This window comes from Drosophila busckii, chromosome 2R (assembly GCF_011750605.1).
Source record: "Drosophila busckii strain San Diego stock center, stock number 13000-0081.31 chromosome 2R, ASM1175060v1, whole genome shotgun sequence".
NCBI classification, from domain to species: Eukaryota; Metazoa; Arthropoda; class Insecta; order Diptera; family Drosophilidae; genus Drosophila; species Drosophila busckii.
The window spans coordinates 5939515-5956440 of NC_046605.1; the positions used below are offsets into that span (position 1 = coordinate 5939515).

Genomic DNA, 16926 nt, shown 5'->3' on the forward strand with positions numbered 1-16926 from the left:
ATATAACTATATCTATACATATTTTGTGAGCTTATGAATTTGTCAATTTTCGCAGTTCCCTCTGCGTTTGTCTTAGTTGCTTTTAGGTTCCTTTATATATACAATATACTAATTTATATATGTATACACTATATACGAATAAAACTATTGACAACTTAAATTCAATCAATTGTATTTTTAATCAAACATCAACAAATGCACTTAGTTAATTTAATAGTTCAATTCAAATTCAGTTCTATGGTAATTCTTGCTGCTTTCAGTACTCCAGAAACTGGACACACAATAAAACGCAATATCGTTTAATTTATAAAGAACTAGCTTACTAGCGAAAGAGTTAACAAAAACAAAAACAAAAATTTCTATGGAAATATCAAGCATTGAAGAAACTGTTTAAATCAGCGAAAAAGGACGTCCATTTCAGATTTATATTATATTATTTTCGTTAGACTCGATGAGATGCATCTAACAAACCTGCATTCAAATTTGGAAATTGTAAGATTTTCGATATTTTGGGAAGAATTTGTCTCGTTAGTTTACAATTTTGTTCATAACTTCGCAAAATAATTTTATCATACATATTTATGCTTATTTTAAGGTGTGCTTTCTACACCAACATAACGACGGTAGTGGCAAATGCGTTATGGCTTTTGTTGTTATGAGTTTATAGCTTTGCAAAGTTTGAAATTAATTAAAAGTTACTCTTCAGCATCTCTTTTATTGCCATAACGTATTTTCAAAAAACATTTTGTTATTGATCGAACACAACAGCATATGTTTATTTAGTATCTTATGAGTAAATTAAGCCTGAAAACAATTCTGTGCGATTTTTTTTGGCTGAAATATAGCTTCTCAAGTTAGAAAGTGAGAAGAAATGAAGACGGCATCATTTTTGGCAAAAATTTAAAAGGGGTTACATCACGATTTTTGCCAAAAATATCGAAAATCGTAGACTTTCTTAGCCGAGTTATAGCTCTGCAAATTCACGAGTCTTCTAACAACTCTTCTCTGAAACTCTGAAATCGGATGCTTTTTTGCTGAATTACAGCAATATTATATCAATAAAAAAATTGTTTAACAAAGTTATGGCAATAAATTCAATGCCAAAGAGCTACTTTTTGCTTAATTTCAAACTTTGCGAAGCTAAAAAAAATCCGATCTAATTGTTCTATGATATAAAAATTATTTGGCGAAGTTATGAACAAAGTAGTAAACAAATAAGACAACTTTCTATGAAATATCAAGCTTTGATAAGCTATAATTCAGCGAAAAGACGTCCGATATCAGATTTATCATTATAGATCATTAGACTCTTGAGATAAATCTAAACAAAACTGCATTGTTTGTTGATGTACAATACATCCTTTGGTTGTTAATGTGCTACACAACTCTTGGTATTGATGTACAAACATAACCTTTGGTTGTTGATTTAACGAAATCTTTTGTTGTTGTCGTTTTAACTACAACAACATTGTTACATCAACAACATTATTTCAGTAACAACAATAATAAATTATACTATGGTAATTTCTTCGAAATCATTTGTATTTTAACTGTTTTTTTATCATTACTAATAAGCTAGAATTTAATAATATTTTTTATAAAAACGAGATATTTATAATTCCAATCGGCATATATAAAACTGTAAGGGAAGCATTATAAGTACGATATTCTTTGTTATTTTGTGTGCGCATTGCTGGTTTAGCTCCACTGTAAGCACGAAGGGTCTTTAGCGATACGACACTGGAGCGAATGAAAATGTTTTGTCGTTTGCCGGCTGCATGCGTCGCCCAAATTAGTTCGGACGCAGCATTCGTGGTGAACGGACGTGGCAATTGGAATTAGTAGCAGCTCCAAGTCGCGTACAGTGCACACAGATACGCAGACAAGTGCAGAGATGCAGTATTTAGCTTAAATGATAAATTAAATTATAACTGAAAAGTTAACCGAGCCTGGCTAATACACAATTTGTGGCTAATTGTGGAATTCATTTAAAGTGTTGGCGATAAAATTGACAAATTTTCCGAGTGTTGCACTGTGTTGAAACTTGGGGTAGGTTATAGTGATAGTGAGTGAGCCAAGAGCTTATTTGTATTGTTTGGCAGCACCAGAGTGACAACAACAACAACTAAAACAAGAACAATGACAATGACAGTGGCAACTGCAGCATCAGCAGCAACAACAACAAGCGTTGCAATGGCAATAGCCCAGAAGCTGTATCCGGTTCCGGCAAACAAACAAATATATATATTTTATAAATACAAAAGTGTGTGTGTGTGTGTGTGTGTGAGCGCATACCTGTGTGTGTATGTGTGAAGCAATTAAGCTAAAAAACACCAAATACAAACAATTTAAATCGGCTTATAAAGTTTTTGACGCCAGCAGCATATTAAAAACTACTTTGAGCACTTATAGGCTTATGCAGCAAACTCAACTTTAGGTTTGACTAAATTGAAAATTAAAATAAAATATATCAAAATTTTGCAGCATTAAAATTTATGCTTTAAAGACACTGAAAAGTCGCTGAAAAGTAATTTGGTTGTTGTTGCTGCTGTCTGCTTTACACTCAGATTTATTGTTATGCGTTTTGTGCATTGTTTGGAAATACGGAAACAGCGAACGCAGCATTGCATAATGTGCAGTTTCCTTTATAAATTTTAGGGTCGCTCTACGCACTGATAACAACATATGTGGGTGAGCTATATAGAAGATATAAGTTGCTCTCACGCAATCATAAGATTCATATTTATTTCAATTGCTTAGGCAGACACTGGCATTAAAATTTCTCACTTGCTTGCTTTATGAGCATTTCCGTAGCTTGGGCAGCTGCCCACGCTTTGCTTCAACTACAAATTAAACATGTGTACATTAATTATATGTTGGAATTTAATTAGTTGGCTGAGCTAAAGTTAGCACGAAAGTTAGACTGGCAAATGCAAATAGACACACTCGGACATTTGAGTTTGAGAAGTTGTACAAGTCAAGCATGAGAAACTAGACACATGTCGATTATGCAAATGACAGCTCTATAGGGCGTATATACAGCTCCTCCTTTTGCGGTGGGTGGCAGCGCGTGAATTAAAAAGGAACTTCTAGTCAACTGCCAGAGCATTTGCTATGCATTCAAGTGTCCATCAAATGTCTCCTAGCCGCAGTTCATTGAACCGTCAATAAATAGAACACAAATACACACACACACATAGACATAATTATGCTGTGTATGTGTGAGTGTGTAAGGGAACTTAATCAATCTATAGAACGCGTCACACAAAGCGACATCAATGTCGGAAATTGGCGCTCTCAACGTTTCTGCAGCGCTCCAATCGCACGTATGATAGCCAATTTTACACGTCCACAGACTGGGCAGACGCTCAGCTCTGGTTCGCTCTGCTCACAATAACAAACAAACAGCGAAAAAAGTAAAAGAATATCTGGCATGAAAGCAGAATTTAAAATGCAAAGGAAACTGCATACTCTACAGCAACGGAAACTAAAATTCATTGACTAACAGATTTCAGCTCATAGTCTAATTTGAGCAAAATATGTCACAGCTTGACATCTAAATTAGATAATTTATAGTTTAAGAGTAGTTCTAACTAATCTACTACAAGAAAAACAAAAACACTTTCATCTTTCGCTTTTTTATGCTTTTACATAATATTTAAATTATGACTTGCTACAACTTTCGTCCAAGCAAGCGTAACAAATGGGCTCACAAATTTATGTTACCCACTTGAAGTATTTTTTGCTTTTATGCTTAATGCTCAAGAGCAATGCACTCTGCTCAAAAACTGTGCACGCTGCATTTTTACCTTCACCTCGCCAACACACACACACACGCACACACATGAATATGAACATATGTATATATAGTCGTCGTCGCAGCGTAATTTCCGAAAATAAAAGTCAATTTCCATGTTGAGCATAAATATGTTTTTGTTTGTGGCAACAAAGTTGAAATTGGCATTTTATATAAATATGCAACGAAATTTGACTTGAGACAATGCGCAAGGGGAAAAACGCATTTGCTTTATGCCCTGTGGCAGCCACGTAATGAAATGTGGCAAGCCACGGCGCCGCTATTCATCATCACCAACAGCAGCAGCAGCCGCCGTCACCATCACTGCAGTCGTCTGCTTGCAACACCCCCACAGTTGCAGTTGCAGTTGCAGTGCCACATCGCACGTCTGTCAGCAACAGTTCGCCACTTTAGACTCGAGTTCAGTTGCTGGTGCCGCATTTACTAGAAATTATTATGAGCTGCAACTGAAAAGGGCAAGCACTTTAATATTCTTTTGCTCTTTCAACAGGCCCACAGAATTGATCGCTTGCATATGGATAGTAACTCAGTGAGTCCACTGCCACCGCTGGCCATGATGGAGAATGAGAAGACGCCACCAGGTACGCCCAATGGCATCGACATGCCGCCGCCTCCGGACGAGAAGTAAGTTTGTGACAATGTTTATCAAATATTCATTTAAAATGTGCTCAGCTGACTGCTCATGTGTGTGCGCATTCAAAATGTACCACATACATATATATTTGTCCGCTTGGTCTATCATCTAATGAACACAAATTTAACAAATTCCCAGCTGGATATTTAAATGAATTGTGTCATGCGTACACAAAAGCGAAGAAGCCTGCCTCTGCCCTTGTTCGTTGTCTAGCCATCAATTTAGCAAACTCGATGAGCAAACTGTGCCTTGAACTCACTCGCCTCGTTAAAACTTGTGCCACATTAATCCTGTTCCAAAATAGCGTATGTGTAATATTTACATTTCAATAGCAGGCCATGTTACGTATACGCCGCGTAATTAATGCCACAGTGCTAACCAGCCACGCCCATCTGAGCAGCGTTTTTTACGCACCAATTTTCCAACAAAAACTCGTAAATTCGAATTTAATGTGCGCCAGCTACAAATCACACACACTGCCAAAGCGACAGATACAGATAGAGAGACACACAAGCAACAGTTGATCGCGTGCCGACACATAGTTGATGTCCTGCTTATCGCTGTGTATCCTTTGGTTAGCTAGCATGCCTGCTTGTTTATTCTTTTTTTGGCGCACTCTCTAGTAATTACCTACATATTTGCTGACTTTAACCCGCAACCTTTTGGAACATTTCATTTCAATTCGATTTCCAGTCATTCAGCTGCCCAAAACAAAACGAACCACAAGCGTCCATTTCAAGGAGTTGCCCAGCTGTACAACAAATGTTCAGGGTGTGTTTGGTTGGTTTGTCAGCTCGCAGTTAAACTGTAATTGTTGTCCCAGTTCTTGTTCTTTCGTTTAGTATTTACGAGTACAAACTTCCTTTATTATTCATGCATTGATTAGTTTCCACCCTTGCCTTGATTGATTAGAGCTGCAAACACTTGTTTATATTAATAGCCGACACTACCTACGTTTTTATAAATATATAAGTAATTGCTGCCTAATAACAGTTTTATTATCTGCATGCTATCAAGCTGTCAGCTAAACCGTCACTTAAAGTAATTTACAACAGCTGTAGCAATATTATCTTTTATTTTATTTGACTAAATCTTAAAAAGCTGCTCACATGCTAGCTTCAAGTTCATGCAAACGTTAGATTAAATTGTTGCTAAGATCACAAGCGCATGGCAATATAACTAAAACAAGAATGCATTATCTAATAGACGGAAAACGTTATATCGACTCAGCTTGTCTTGCTTATCTACAATATATACATATATACGTCATCATCCTTTTGCCTGTTATATACATTTTAACATCATATAAAGTTCATAAAAAATGTTCATAGATCTGGCAACAATAGATGAAAAGCTGGTTTGTGTCTTCGCTTGATCACAAAAGCTCACGCTGTTATCAGCACTGTTAACTTAACAGAGCGGCATCGCAAAAGACCTTTGTTGTTTTTTAATTAGTTTTGCTAAACTTTGAGATAAAATTATATATTTTATTACTTTTGTTTGCATTAAATAAGTTTTGTTTATAAATACAGCTGCTTTTATAAATAGTTGCGCCTAAAGTTTATTAGCAGCTAGCTTAACAGCTTGGAAAGCTTTGCCATTTCTTTCTATCTACGCGGCCAGATCTCTAGTGGAATCTTTGGTCAATGTTTATTCGTTGCTGATCCATCAAGCGGTTGGTTTGTAGCTAGCGGTTGCTGCTTTCGTGTGGTTGCTGCTGTTCAATATCGTGCCTAAAACAATAATCGTTCGTGTGTGTGTGTGTATATTGATTTAGCTGTGGTGTTTGTGGCAGAACAAAAGGAGCTATATAAACAACAACCTTGTGTGCTACTATATAGAAAGTGTATAGTTTTTAGTGCCCCCAAGCTTTTACTAACTGAAAATTTTTGAAATAATTGAATTTGATTAGCGTCGTTTGTCTTTTGAAGAAACGAAAATCGAAAGTTTACGCCGCTTGTCGTACAAGAATCTCATTTGCATTTGCATATAAAATATATTAATTATATGCAGGCACAACACAATACAATGTTTGAACTCTGTGGCATACATGAATAGATAAGAGGCTATAACAATTTGCAACTGAAACGAATTGGAAATCAAACAAGCTCTCATCAAATGCATCTCGTGCAAGTCTAACGTAACGTTCTAAGCTTTAAGTGTTTGTTTTTTTTATAACATATTGTTTTTTTAGCGGCTAATTAACACACTGATTAGCAGTATTGATTGATATATGCATATGTAACAGTTGCTATTTGAAAAACCAAGTTCAGTTGCAGTTCAGTTGCTTAAATATGTTCAATTAAAATTTACGTTTTACATTGTTACAGCGCCAAGCCCCAATTTGTAAATACTTTTGTCGCAAATACCGAAAGCTCTTTGCCAATACTAGCAAAAACTAAAACGATCTCGATTCTCAGCGATCTCTATTGAAAATAGACAAGTGACGAATTCGCTCCGTTGCGTATACGCCGTGTGTGCGCCCGCCGTGTATAGCGACTATAAAAACAAATTAAATAATCTACATACAACTTAACTAAATGCGTGATCGCAATTTAGGCAAAATGCCGCGTGGAGGAACAACAACAGCGTAAGTTGAATGCCACACTTAGGGACAAACTTTAACAAATGTTAAATAATATAATTCCGCTTCAAGGCTTTTGGATTAATTAGTGCAGGCTTGCCAATTGCCAGGCGCAAAATGAAAACTTCAAAATAAATGCAAAAAGAATTCTTATAACTAATTCTTTCAGCATGTCGATGCTATAATATATTTATATTGTCACCCTCTTGAACGCAACACATGTGTATAATATATATATGTATATATGTATTTAAATTGATAAATTGCGTGTCGCTTAGAAGCGTAAGAAGATTCACTCGCACATGTGAGTGTGTGTAGCTTAAAGCTGGCTTGGCTTTTTAATTTGGAATCGCGCGAAACGAGAGTAAGAGAGCAAATGTTTATAAATATGTACATATGCATAAATAAATATAATAATTCAATGAATAAATTGGCTTGGCTGCACAGCTAACGAGAGGGTGGGTAGGGCATGTAGCAGTGTCGCGTTTGCTTCGTTTCGTGTTGTAGTACTGCGAATCTGATTGTATCTTTAAGATACAATTACAAGCAAACACATGCTGGTGCACCAAAACGCAATGCAACAACAGAACTAACTATACAGAGGGGAAACACTAGCCATAGCCGAGTGCACGCCAGTTAAACAAAACCAGAAACCAGCTACAAAATACACTTTGTTAATCGAAAACAAATTTCAAAGATTTATAGCTTATAGAATTTGTGAGATGCTCGCGTCTTAAGCTTTATTTAATTTTCATCGCTTTAAGACTTTCGATTTATTATTTAATTTAAAAGCCAGCGGTTGGTTTTGCTTAATCAAGTCATGTTAAAGAGTATTTAGAATTCACTTATAGATTAACATGCATCTTAATTTTTGTAATGCCCAAGTGTATTAAAAAGGGAGAAAGAACGCAAGACATTAACAAACCTCACAAACTACAAAATGTTTCAATTGAAACTCCCTCAGACATCAGACCGTCTGCCGTCTGCAAACAATTGTCGCCCATTGTAAAGTAAAACCACTAAATACATATAAAACTATAACTAGTTGTGTAAGTGTGTGTGTGTGCGTGTGTGCGCGTGCACTTCATCATAATTAACCCGCAGGATGCACACATTGTAGCTGTAACTGAGGCAACATTTTTATAATTCGCAGCCATGCATGCCCAGGAAATATTATTATTTCAATTTAGTTACATAGACAGCATTTAATTTGTGTCTCTGGTGTGGGGGCTGTAAGTAATTTGTTTTGGTTTTGGGCAGCCCACGCTTTCTTTAATTGTTATATGTATACCCCCAAGTGACAGTTGCAAGCGCGCAGCTAAGCGGCAGTTACATTTGTGGCATGCAACACAAGCACATGGCCACGTTTTCTAATAAACTCTATTTTTGCTGAACGTGCGCTGCTCCAGTTTAACGCGTCTTGGCCATAATTAGCCTGCTTAGCTGCACTCGTTCAACCTAAGTTTGTTTTTGCAATTGTTGCTGAAGATACAGCGCTATATCTTTGAGTTTATCACATGTCTGATAAGCTAGCAGATTAGGCTTGATGTGTGCAACCTTCGGTTTCAATTGAGGTACAGTTTCAAGTGCGGAAATCAAAAAGCTAAATGTGCTCAACTTGCTGCTTTCGCCTCTAGATGCTGGATGCCAACTTGTCGCTTTCTTCTTAGACAGGCACCAGACTGTCTGCTGACTGTCTCTCTATGTGGCAAGTTGACTGCTTGTTGGTTATTGTGGGCGCTTTAGTGTCAACAGCCTCATGTGTGTATGCAAGCTGACCCATTAGCAGCAAATGGCATTAAATCAGCGAAGAGTCAGGTTCAGGTTCAGTGGCAAGTCAGCAAACTGGTGGGTGCAACTGCAACGGCAACAGCAACATAAAAAAAACAAGTTACCTTGCCACAAAATGCAATTTTCAAATACTAAGCGAAAAGCAAAAGCCATTTTCCCATGGCGCAGCAGCAACAACAGCAGCAGACAACAAACAGTTGCCAGTTAAGAAAGTGAAAGAGATACAAATGCAGTGGCAGCCACGAGCAACTGCTTGCAAGCAGCCCCCTTTGACTCTCGCCCACTTGTAAAGTTTATTTTTTCAACAATCTGTTGTTGTTGTTGTTGTCGCAGTTGTTGCTGGGCCCAAGTGCAGCGCAAGTGAAATGCATGCCCCACACACACCCAACAGCTTGCCGCGTCTATGTGTTGAAAGCTTAATGCCTGCGCATGCAGCAGCCCAACATGCACCGCGTTCATTGACATCACACACACACACATTTACACACTTGCATATACATATATAAGTGTATTACTAATATAATTGTCAGTGGAGCAACTCCGTGCATTCGGTCAGCAGCTAATGTCGCCCCAAGCAAACGCACATTAATTAAAACTAGCGAGATAGCCCCAGTTTTCAACTCTCAATTACAGCGCCAGTGCGTGTGAGCATAATTATAGTTGATTATTTTATTTACTTAAACATATGTTGAGCTTTTGCTTTCATTATCGCCTAGCAAACTGATTTCTTTGCCGTTGCGCGCTATTAATTTAAATAATCATTAATAGTTTTGCTTTCATTTCATTTCATTTCGTTTTGCTTGTCATTTCAAGTGCAACTCTCAACTGATTAAGCAGCTCGTTGTAGCTGCCTAATTACCACACAGCTTACCACAAACTCTCAGGCCTGCCTGCCCCCTTTTTAAATGTGGTGTCTGTTTACTTTTTGACAGCTGCACCAGCTAGCCCAGCGGCCGCATGAATGGAATATTCATTGTTGCATCTGTTTGGCTGTGAGAAATGACTGCCTCACAGCATCAGCGCCGCTGCAGCACAGTAGTTGCCCCCATGAGGCAAGAGGCATTGTTAATAGGCACTGAGATCATCGCTCTACTTTGAATTTATTTGTTAACTGATCCGTATGCGATTCGGCATCGAGTTGCACAAAGCCAATTATAATGTAAATAATGCAAGCTGCCAATTCTCTGGCATCAAATATCTCTAAACAAAACATGAGTTTGTTTAACAAATACACAAGCAAGTTAAATAAATCAACAAATACTTTATTTATGTCTGCACATATTTAAATATTTATATGTATTTAATTACAAGCTAATTAAATTCCCCTTTTATTTTTTATATACACACGCTCAAGATTAATGCTATATCTTTGCCCTTTTCAAAAACTGTCAGTCTTTTGTCTAAATATCAAATTTAATTTTTTAACAAATCTTAACAAGTGCTTGAACTCTGCCATGATTTTAAACAAATGGGCAACATAGCAACCAAAGAGAAGAAAGAGAAACACTTTATAGCAATTGGCGCTGAGTAAGCTTATATATGCGTGGGTTACTTGCAACAATTTGTGGCAAGCATAATTACATTTTGCTATGCTAAATTAGATAATTGCCGACTTTCTTAGAGTAAATCCATTTGACAAGTCGTTGTAAACATTTTTGCTTTATAAATCAATTAAGCCCGTTGGCAGCAGCGCATTCAACCCGCAATTAGCAACGGACAGTGAAAATTTTCCCACTAATTATGCGCTCAGCCTAAAGTTGCTACGGTTGTAACAACAACACAATTATGTAATAAAGATACGCATAATTGAATTAGCAACGCATAAGAATTGCTTAGTCTATATACATATTGTTAACCAAATGTTATTCAATTAGCATTGACAGGCAACCAAACAGTCCCATTGTTGTTGGTGAGGAGCAAAGTAATGTTGAACGTGCCAAAATGATGAAAAGAATCGATGGCAGTTTTATAGATGAACTCAATCGCAAACTGTTTCGCAGTTCTGCTAAATCCGAGTAACTTGCGTTAATCACTCAGTATATAAAATGCGCCTGCTCTCTAAAAACTATTTACAGACGCTATGAGGAGGATCCGGACAATGCCTGGAACTGCTGTTCCTGGTGTGAGTATCTGCTGATAGTTATACTATCCACCATATTGCTGGTGGGAGTGCTGGTGCTGACGCTCTTCTGGGTCATGTTCTATCGCGGTGGCTTCGCCTGGTCCGAGAGTCCCACACAACAGTTCAATTTGCATCCCATTTTGATGATAGCTGGCTTTGTTACATTGTCTGGATTTTGTAAGTGCCCCTCGCCGGCTAGTTGCCAAATGATTTACTTAATCTCTAAGTGTATTTCGCTTTTATTGCAGCAATTTTAATTTATCGCCTGTGCCGCTGCATGAAGCACATCTATGTGAAACTCATCCACATGTTCTTTCACGCCATCGCAATACCCTGCATTGCACTTGGCTTCCTCTCCGTCTTTGAGTCGCACAATGCATTGCAAATACCAAACTTCTACAGTCTGCACTCGTGGCTGGGATTCGTGACTATGGGCATGTTTGTGCTACAGTTTGTAATTGGTTTCTTCAGGTGGGTGACGCCTACACAGCAAAGCTTAGCTCACTTTTTTGCTAATTAGTTTATTTCGCGTGTCAATAGTTTTCTGGTGATGCTCTGCTGCGAAAACAAGACCTATAGCTGCCGCTCTGCCATGGTGCCCATACACGCCAGCCTGGGCTTGGCCAATTTCTGGCTAGCCATTGCCACATCCGTTACCGGTTTGATTGAAAAGGAGCGCGCTACGGTTAAGGATGAGAACATGAGGTAAGTTAATGAACATTACTTATACATATATTGTTACTTACAACTTATCTATTGCAGCGAGGAGAATCGTCTCATTGAGCATTATATAACCAGCGCCATTGGTATTACATTGATCTTTATTGGCATCATTGTCACTTTTGCCGTGCGAAGGTCCAACGCGCCCGCCTCTGCCAAAGTCTATGTAACTGAGCGCATTTAAAGCCGTCACACTGCCACGCCCACGTCCACTACGCCCACATAAGCAAGCCGGTGTTAATCCAAAGGCTTAAATTTCTGTTCAGTGAACACTTATTGTATTGGATGTACCCCAGTCGCTGTCGTCTGAGCACAAAACTAAAAAGATATATACACGCTTTTGCATTCTTTACATATTATAGCATTCTATAACTATATATGCCAAATCAAAATTTTTGCACTTTTTGAAATCAAAATGCCAACTTAGGCTGCTAAGTAGTTATGTAGGCTTAGGAATCTCTTTAAATAACAAACACAACACACAGACTATTAAAGACATAAACAATTGATATAGGACCGCCCAGCCCAGACCAAGCATATGGAACTACTTATATAAATAAACAACAATATAATATATACATACATATGTACTGCTGAAATCTTAGCCCAGCTCTTTGATAGTTTTGTAGACTCTTTACATGCATATACATATAACATATACACAACTATTCAATCTTGATATTGTACTATACATAATTTTACATACGAACACTAAAATATTGTCGCATTTGATGTTTTTGTAATTTTTGTGCAAAATATATAAATGTATTTCATAAAACGCTAAGCAATATAAGTTGTAAAACAATTCTATAATAATACAAAATAAATGATTTTTTATTTATTACTTAATAAAAGTTGGTTTTCCTTTAAATATAAATATAAATGCATAAATGCGCATGTTAGCTGCCTTTACCTTCCTTGAGTGTGGGCAATCGAAGCGCACGTTTCTTAATCACAATCTCATCAGTATCTGTGATCGATGGCTTCATACCCCTAACGAGTATAGCGCCGTTATTTGAACTTATGGAGTAGACACTGACATCCTGAGGTTCCTGTTTGTTCGTGCATATGTCAAAATTACGCACATATGGTGCTGGCTGTGAACTATCCTGCATATTATCCACGTTTATCTTTAGCGGAGACACAAAGTTGCGTATCCAAGGCTTGGGTTGGAGCGGCTCACGTGACACATTTTTGGGTTTGTGTGCAAACGTTGGCGGTATAACTGATTTACGTAAAGAATTCATGTCAAACTCAAACGCAGGCACCTCACCCTAATCAAAGCACATAGTTAAGGTTACATAGTCATGAACAAATTTAAGAACTTACTGCGCAATGATGAAGTTTTTTGGCCTTCTCACTGTTAGCCAAGAGAATTCCGCATTTACACTCTGTGTAGCCATAGAGTCTATAGATGGGTCCAACCTTCTTGATGCTAAAACAACGCTTAACATGCGATAAGACGTTCTTCAAGTGAAAAGTAACTATGCCGCAGCTCGGACATGATCCTTCCTGTCCGATTTCTTCAATGGAGTACCAAAGTGTTTTCCTTTCTTTTGACGTTGTGTTGCCGGTCTAAGTCAAAGTTGTTATTATTAATTGCAAGTCCAATGGGTTAGCTACACTAGCACTTACCTGGCTCCCTTCATCCGACATTTTGCAACAATCAGCTTTGGTTCTTTTCTGTAAGCTGTTTATGCATCGATGAAATTCTTAGCTTCGCTCTAAGATATCTAGCTTTGAGTTGGCCAGCATAACATTCAAAACAATAAACTTAGCTGCTTAGTTATAAACTAATTAACATTAAACTGGCTATTTAAAACAGATTAATTTACAAGCATTTGTTTAACAAACAACTTTTTTCCTCACACTTATCGATACTAATCGCATCAGCGCTTGTAGTGCTGCCAGAAATATTTATAAAAAACAGCTAGATTGCCACAACATAAGTGACTAGCAATGGCTATAAAATTAAATGAAACTACTTTTATTTTAAGACAAAATAACTTGTATTTCTAAAACATACAATAATATTACTATTTGAAACTACTGTGACAACTTATCTTTTTTTAGTGTCATCATCTAGCTATAAAAAGGCTAACATGTCGCAATGGCTTGAAATGCTGGCATTACAAATTCTATCGACAGACCACCACATCTTTCTCAACTAGAAAACAATTTTTTAGGAAATCAATGTAAACATCTAAAATTAATTTGTTCGAAGCTATTAATACATATTTAAATGGCAATTTAGGCGCACAGATATATAAACAGTTAAAATGGGTAAGTATAAAGTAATCAAGTTTAAATTGAAACATTTTATTTGAATATTTGTATCGTCCTTAACAGATGGCACAGCCCCAGTATCATCATGCCTCCTGTGTCTGGCAGAAAATACACAGGCGCCAAACGACTTTCTGGACGTGCAGATTAATCATGTTAATATGATAAACCTACATTTACCCATGCAGCTAACACAAGTGAGCGGCGAAATTCGCAAAGTTTGCATTGTTTGCTGGAAGGTTGTTTGCGACTTCCATAAGCTGCACGAGTTTGTCAGCGCCACACAAACATCGCTGCGGGAGACAAAGGTGATAGTGATGGAGGATGACCCGCTTACACAGGGAAACTTTAGTGAAGCGCCCAAGCAGCAAGATGCTGATATTATAGTGCAAGAGCAGGCTGATCAAAATGAGGACAATTTCTTTTATCCGGAGGTTAAGATAGAGGAGCGTGAACTTGACCAATTGCCTAAAATTGAAGTGCTCGAAACTGAGACTTCACAGGCTAGAAGGCTACGCAAACGCACTAAGGTCGAATCGGAAGAAGAGACACCCAACTCCAGCCTAGACATCAGCGAGATTATTGAATTTGAAGTTACCATTGCCTCAGATACGCCCAAGAAACGTCGCGGACGACCACGCAAAACCGAAGTGCCTAAGGATGCGTCGGAGGATTCGCCAGGTGATGATTCTTTAGATTTGGATGAAAGCCTTAAAGCGGAAACCGCCACTGAGTTAGATGACGATCAGGAATTCTCTGGCAATCTGGATGATTTTTTTACGCACAGCGACGATAGCAGTGAAGATAGCTCCGAAACAGATGATGATTCGGACTATGAGCTGAACAAGCCTGAGGGCGAGTTTGCTGTTATACCCAAACGAACTTCTGTGCGACCTAAGAAGTATAAAAAGCGCACAAAGCCCGCTGAGCCTAAGGTGCGTATGTCACGCGAGCTGCTGGATCAGCGAAAGAAACAACAAGAAGAGTGGGATAGCGTCATAGCAAAGTTCTTCAACGATGCGCTGCCCTGCTCCATTTGCAATTTATTGGTGCATAACTTTACGGAAATGCAGCGCCATCACCGATTGACCCATCAAGTGGATCCAGGCTATATGATTTGTTGCGGCAGAAAGTTCACACAGCGCAAAGTGCTGGCGGAGCATGTGCTAGTGCACTGGAATCCAGATCACTTTAAGTGCATTACCTGCAATAAATCATTCCAGAACTCGCGCCACTTGGAATCCCATCAGCAAGTGCACACAGCTAAAGTAACCTTCAGCTGCGATATATGCTCCAAAGTGTTCCTCAGCAAGACAGCCATTGACTATCACAAACTAAACAAACATGTGCCCAAGTCAGAGTTCAAATTCAGCTGTACGGAGTGCAATAAAAGGTAAGTGCACAATGCTTGCAATTAATCAATAAACTAACGCTTAACACTCCTATCTACAACACAGATTCCTAACGGAGCGCAAGCTGAAAAATCACATGAATTCCATGCACGATCCCGAGAGCATTATCATATGTGACAAATGCGGCAAGCAAATGCGTACTAAAATCATACTAAAGAAACATCAAGAATTAATGCACTCCAACACGCCGCGGCCCGAACCTGAGCTCAAACAATGCCAAATCTGCAATGCATGGCTGAAGGGCGTCACGGGTCTCAAGCAGCATATGAAGAGCATACACATAGAGAGCGCTGGCGAGCATCGTTGCCATGTCTGTGGCAAAATTTCGCCCAATGCGCGCGCACTGCGACGTCATATCTATCACAAGTAATATTACTTAGTAAATTATCTTTACACAACATTAATTTATCTACAATGTTCTACTCACAGTCATGAATGCGAGCGAAAATTCAAATGTACCATGTGTGACAAGGCGTTCAAGCGGCCGCAAGAACTAAAGGTAAGAAGTTTGTTTTATAAAAATGTATTACGGCTAATTAAAAAACTTACTTACTTAGGAGCACACTTCCACGCACACTGGTGAGGTACTCTACACCTGTCCCAACTGCCCTATGACGTTCTTCTGCAGCGCCAATATGTATAAGCATAGACAGCGCTTGCATCGCGCACAGTACGAGGCGGATAAGAATCAGCCCAAGCCACCCAACATATTGCAGGCGGCGGTGGGTGCCACGGCGGCCATGAAGATCAAACTTATGCAAAACTCCAATGCAACAAGCATAGAAGCGGACTTGAAGCATTTCTAGATCGTAGTGTATGTTTAAGTGTTTAAAATTTAATATATATCATAATAGTTTATAGTTTTGTAAAGCTAAGCTAAAATAAAAGATTGTCGATGTCGACAGAATTAAGTTTAAATATGTTGAGTTTCATTATATACATTACCAAAGGCGGCCCCATCTTCAATTGAAAACAAACAAAGTTGGAATGTCTTTCTTTCTTTATAATTATTTACAAGGGTAGCTTAACTGCACCTTATATAACGCATTGACATTTACATATTTCTTTGATGCATAATATTAAAATATGTATGTAAATATATATTTATATTTAAGATACTGCATTTGTCTCACTTTTTTGTTTGTTTTACTTTAGGATTTGTTTTTTTTTTATAATGAAAAATTAACTTGTAGCAGTAATAAACATTGAAAATACATTTAAAGTTTAAATTACATACAAATATTATTGTTCACTCCGCATTTCTTCAACGTGCATTGAGGCTATCCAATTGGTAGTTGGGTAGAATTTGGGTTTGTTTTTAGAGATAGTAAAGCGCTAAGCGGCCTGAACAGTTATATTTCTCATTCTGCGTGTGGTATCTGTTTCTCATACAAGGTATATTTGTAAATAGGCCCAAACTTTGTTGTTATGGACATGTAAATAGTTTCCCTGCTGCATTCATTTACTTTACTTTTTGCAAAACATGCACGTCGATTAATTAATAAATCTTCGTTAACTAGTTAACATTTATAAATACAATACTTTTGTTATAGTTTTTTGTTT

General features: G+C 37.9%; 3 protein-coding genes across 5 annotated transcripts; 2 read left to right on the plus strand and 1 right to left on the minus strand.

Moving 5' to 3' along the window:
* The first annotated feature begins 1802 nt into the window (after window positions 1–1802).
* LOC108597647 (cytochrome b reductase 1) lies at window positions 1803–12414 on the plus strand. 3 transcript variants are annotated; one of them, XM_017984301.1, is made up of 6 exons: window positions 1803–2049; window positions 4308–4441; window positions 10902–11125; window positions 11197–11419; window positions 11489–11653; window positions 11711–11852. In XM_017984301.1, exons 2-6 carry the CDS (start codon window positions 4332–4334, stop codon window positions 11850–11852), a joined length of 864 nt encoding a protein of 287 aa, XP_017839790.1. In that variant the 5' UTR covers window positions 1803–2049; window positions 4308–4331. The 3 variants fall into 3 exon arrangements, with proteins under 3 accessions (XP_017839790.1, XP_017839791.1, XP_017839789.1); XM_017984300.1 differs by lacking the exons at window positions 1803–2049; window positions 4308–4441 and adding exons at window positions 10248–10353; window positions 10701–10841 and having other exon boundaries at window positions 11711–12413; XM_017984302.1 differs by lacking the exons at window positions 1803–2049; window positions 4308–4441 and adding an exon at window positions 6782–7041 and having other exon boundaries at window positions 11711–12414.
* Window positions 12415–12528: 114 nt separating this feature from the next.
* Window positions 12529–13529, minus strand: LOC108595805. Its single transcript, XM_017981096.1, has 3 exons — window positions 13304–13529; window positions 12998–13243; window positions 12529–12942 (listed from the first exon to the last, which is right to left on the minus strand). Exons 1-3 carry the CDS (start codon window positions 13322–13324, stop codon window positions 12568–12570), a joined length of 642 nt encoding a protein of 213 aa, XP_017836585.1. The 5' UTR covers window positions 13325–13529; the 3' UTR covers window positions 12529–12567.
* A 317-nt stretch (window positions 13530–13846) lies between these two features.
* Window positions 13847–16245, plus strand: LOC108595236 (transcription factor grauzone). The gene is made up of 5 exons (XM_017980435.1): window positions 13847–13951; window positions 14018–15344; window positions 15409–15729; window positions 15793–15862; window positions 15921–16245. Exons 1-5 carry the CDS (start codon window positions 13948–13950, stop codon window positions 16167–16169), a joined length of 1971 nt encoding a protein of 656 aa, XP_017835924.1. The 5' UTR covers window positions 13847–13947; the 3' UTR covers window positions 16170–16245.
* Window positions 16246–16926: the final 681 nt, after the last annotated feature.

What these genes read in the sequence shown, in the direction of transcription:
- LOC108597647 (XM_017984300.1), top strand. Translation starts at nt 10,295, where the DNA reads ATGGGCAACATAGCAACCAAAGAGAAGAAAGAGAAACACTTTATAGCA. An exon ending in CGCAGTTCTGCTAAATCCGA is followed by an intron (nt 10,842 to 10,901) that starts GTAACTTGCGTT and finishes AACTATTTACAG; the next exon opens with ACGCTATGAGGAGGATCCGG. An exon ending in TGTTACATTGTCTGGATTTT is followed by an intron (nt 11,126 to 11,196) that starts GTAAGTGCCCCT and finishes CTTTTATTGCAG; the next exon opens with CAATTTTAATTTATCGCCTG.
- LOC108595805 (XM_017981096.1), bottom strand. Translation starts at nt 13,324, where the DNA reads ATGTCGGATGAAGGGAGCCAG. An exon ending in TGTCGGATGAAGGGAGCCAG is followed by an intron (nt 13,244 to 13,303) that starts GTAAGTGCTAGT and finishes ACTTTGACTTAG; the next exon opens with ACCGGCAACACAACGTCAAA. An exon ending in AAAAACTTCATCATTGCGCA is followed by an intron (nt 12,943 to 12,997) that starts GTAAGTTCTTAA and finishes TGCTTTGATTAG; the next exon opens with GGTGAGGTGCCTGCGTTTGA.
- LOC108595236 (XM_017980435.1), top strand. An exon ending in TGTACGGAGTGCAATAAAAG is followed by an intron (nt 15,345 to 15,408) that starts GTAAGTGCACAA and finishes TCTACAACACAG; the next exon opens with ATTCCTAACGGAGCGCAAGC. An exon ending in CGACGTCATATCTATCACAA is followed by an intron (nt 15,730 to 15,792) that starts GTAATATTACTT and finishes TTCTACTCACAG; the next exon opens with TCATGAATGCGAGCGAAAAT.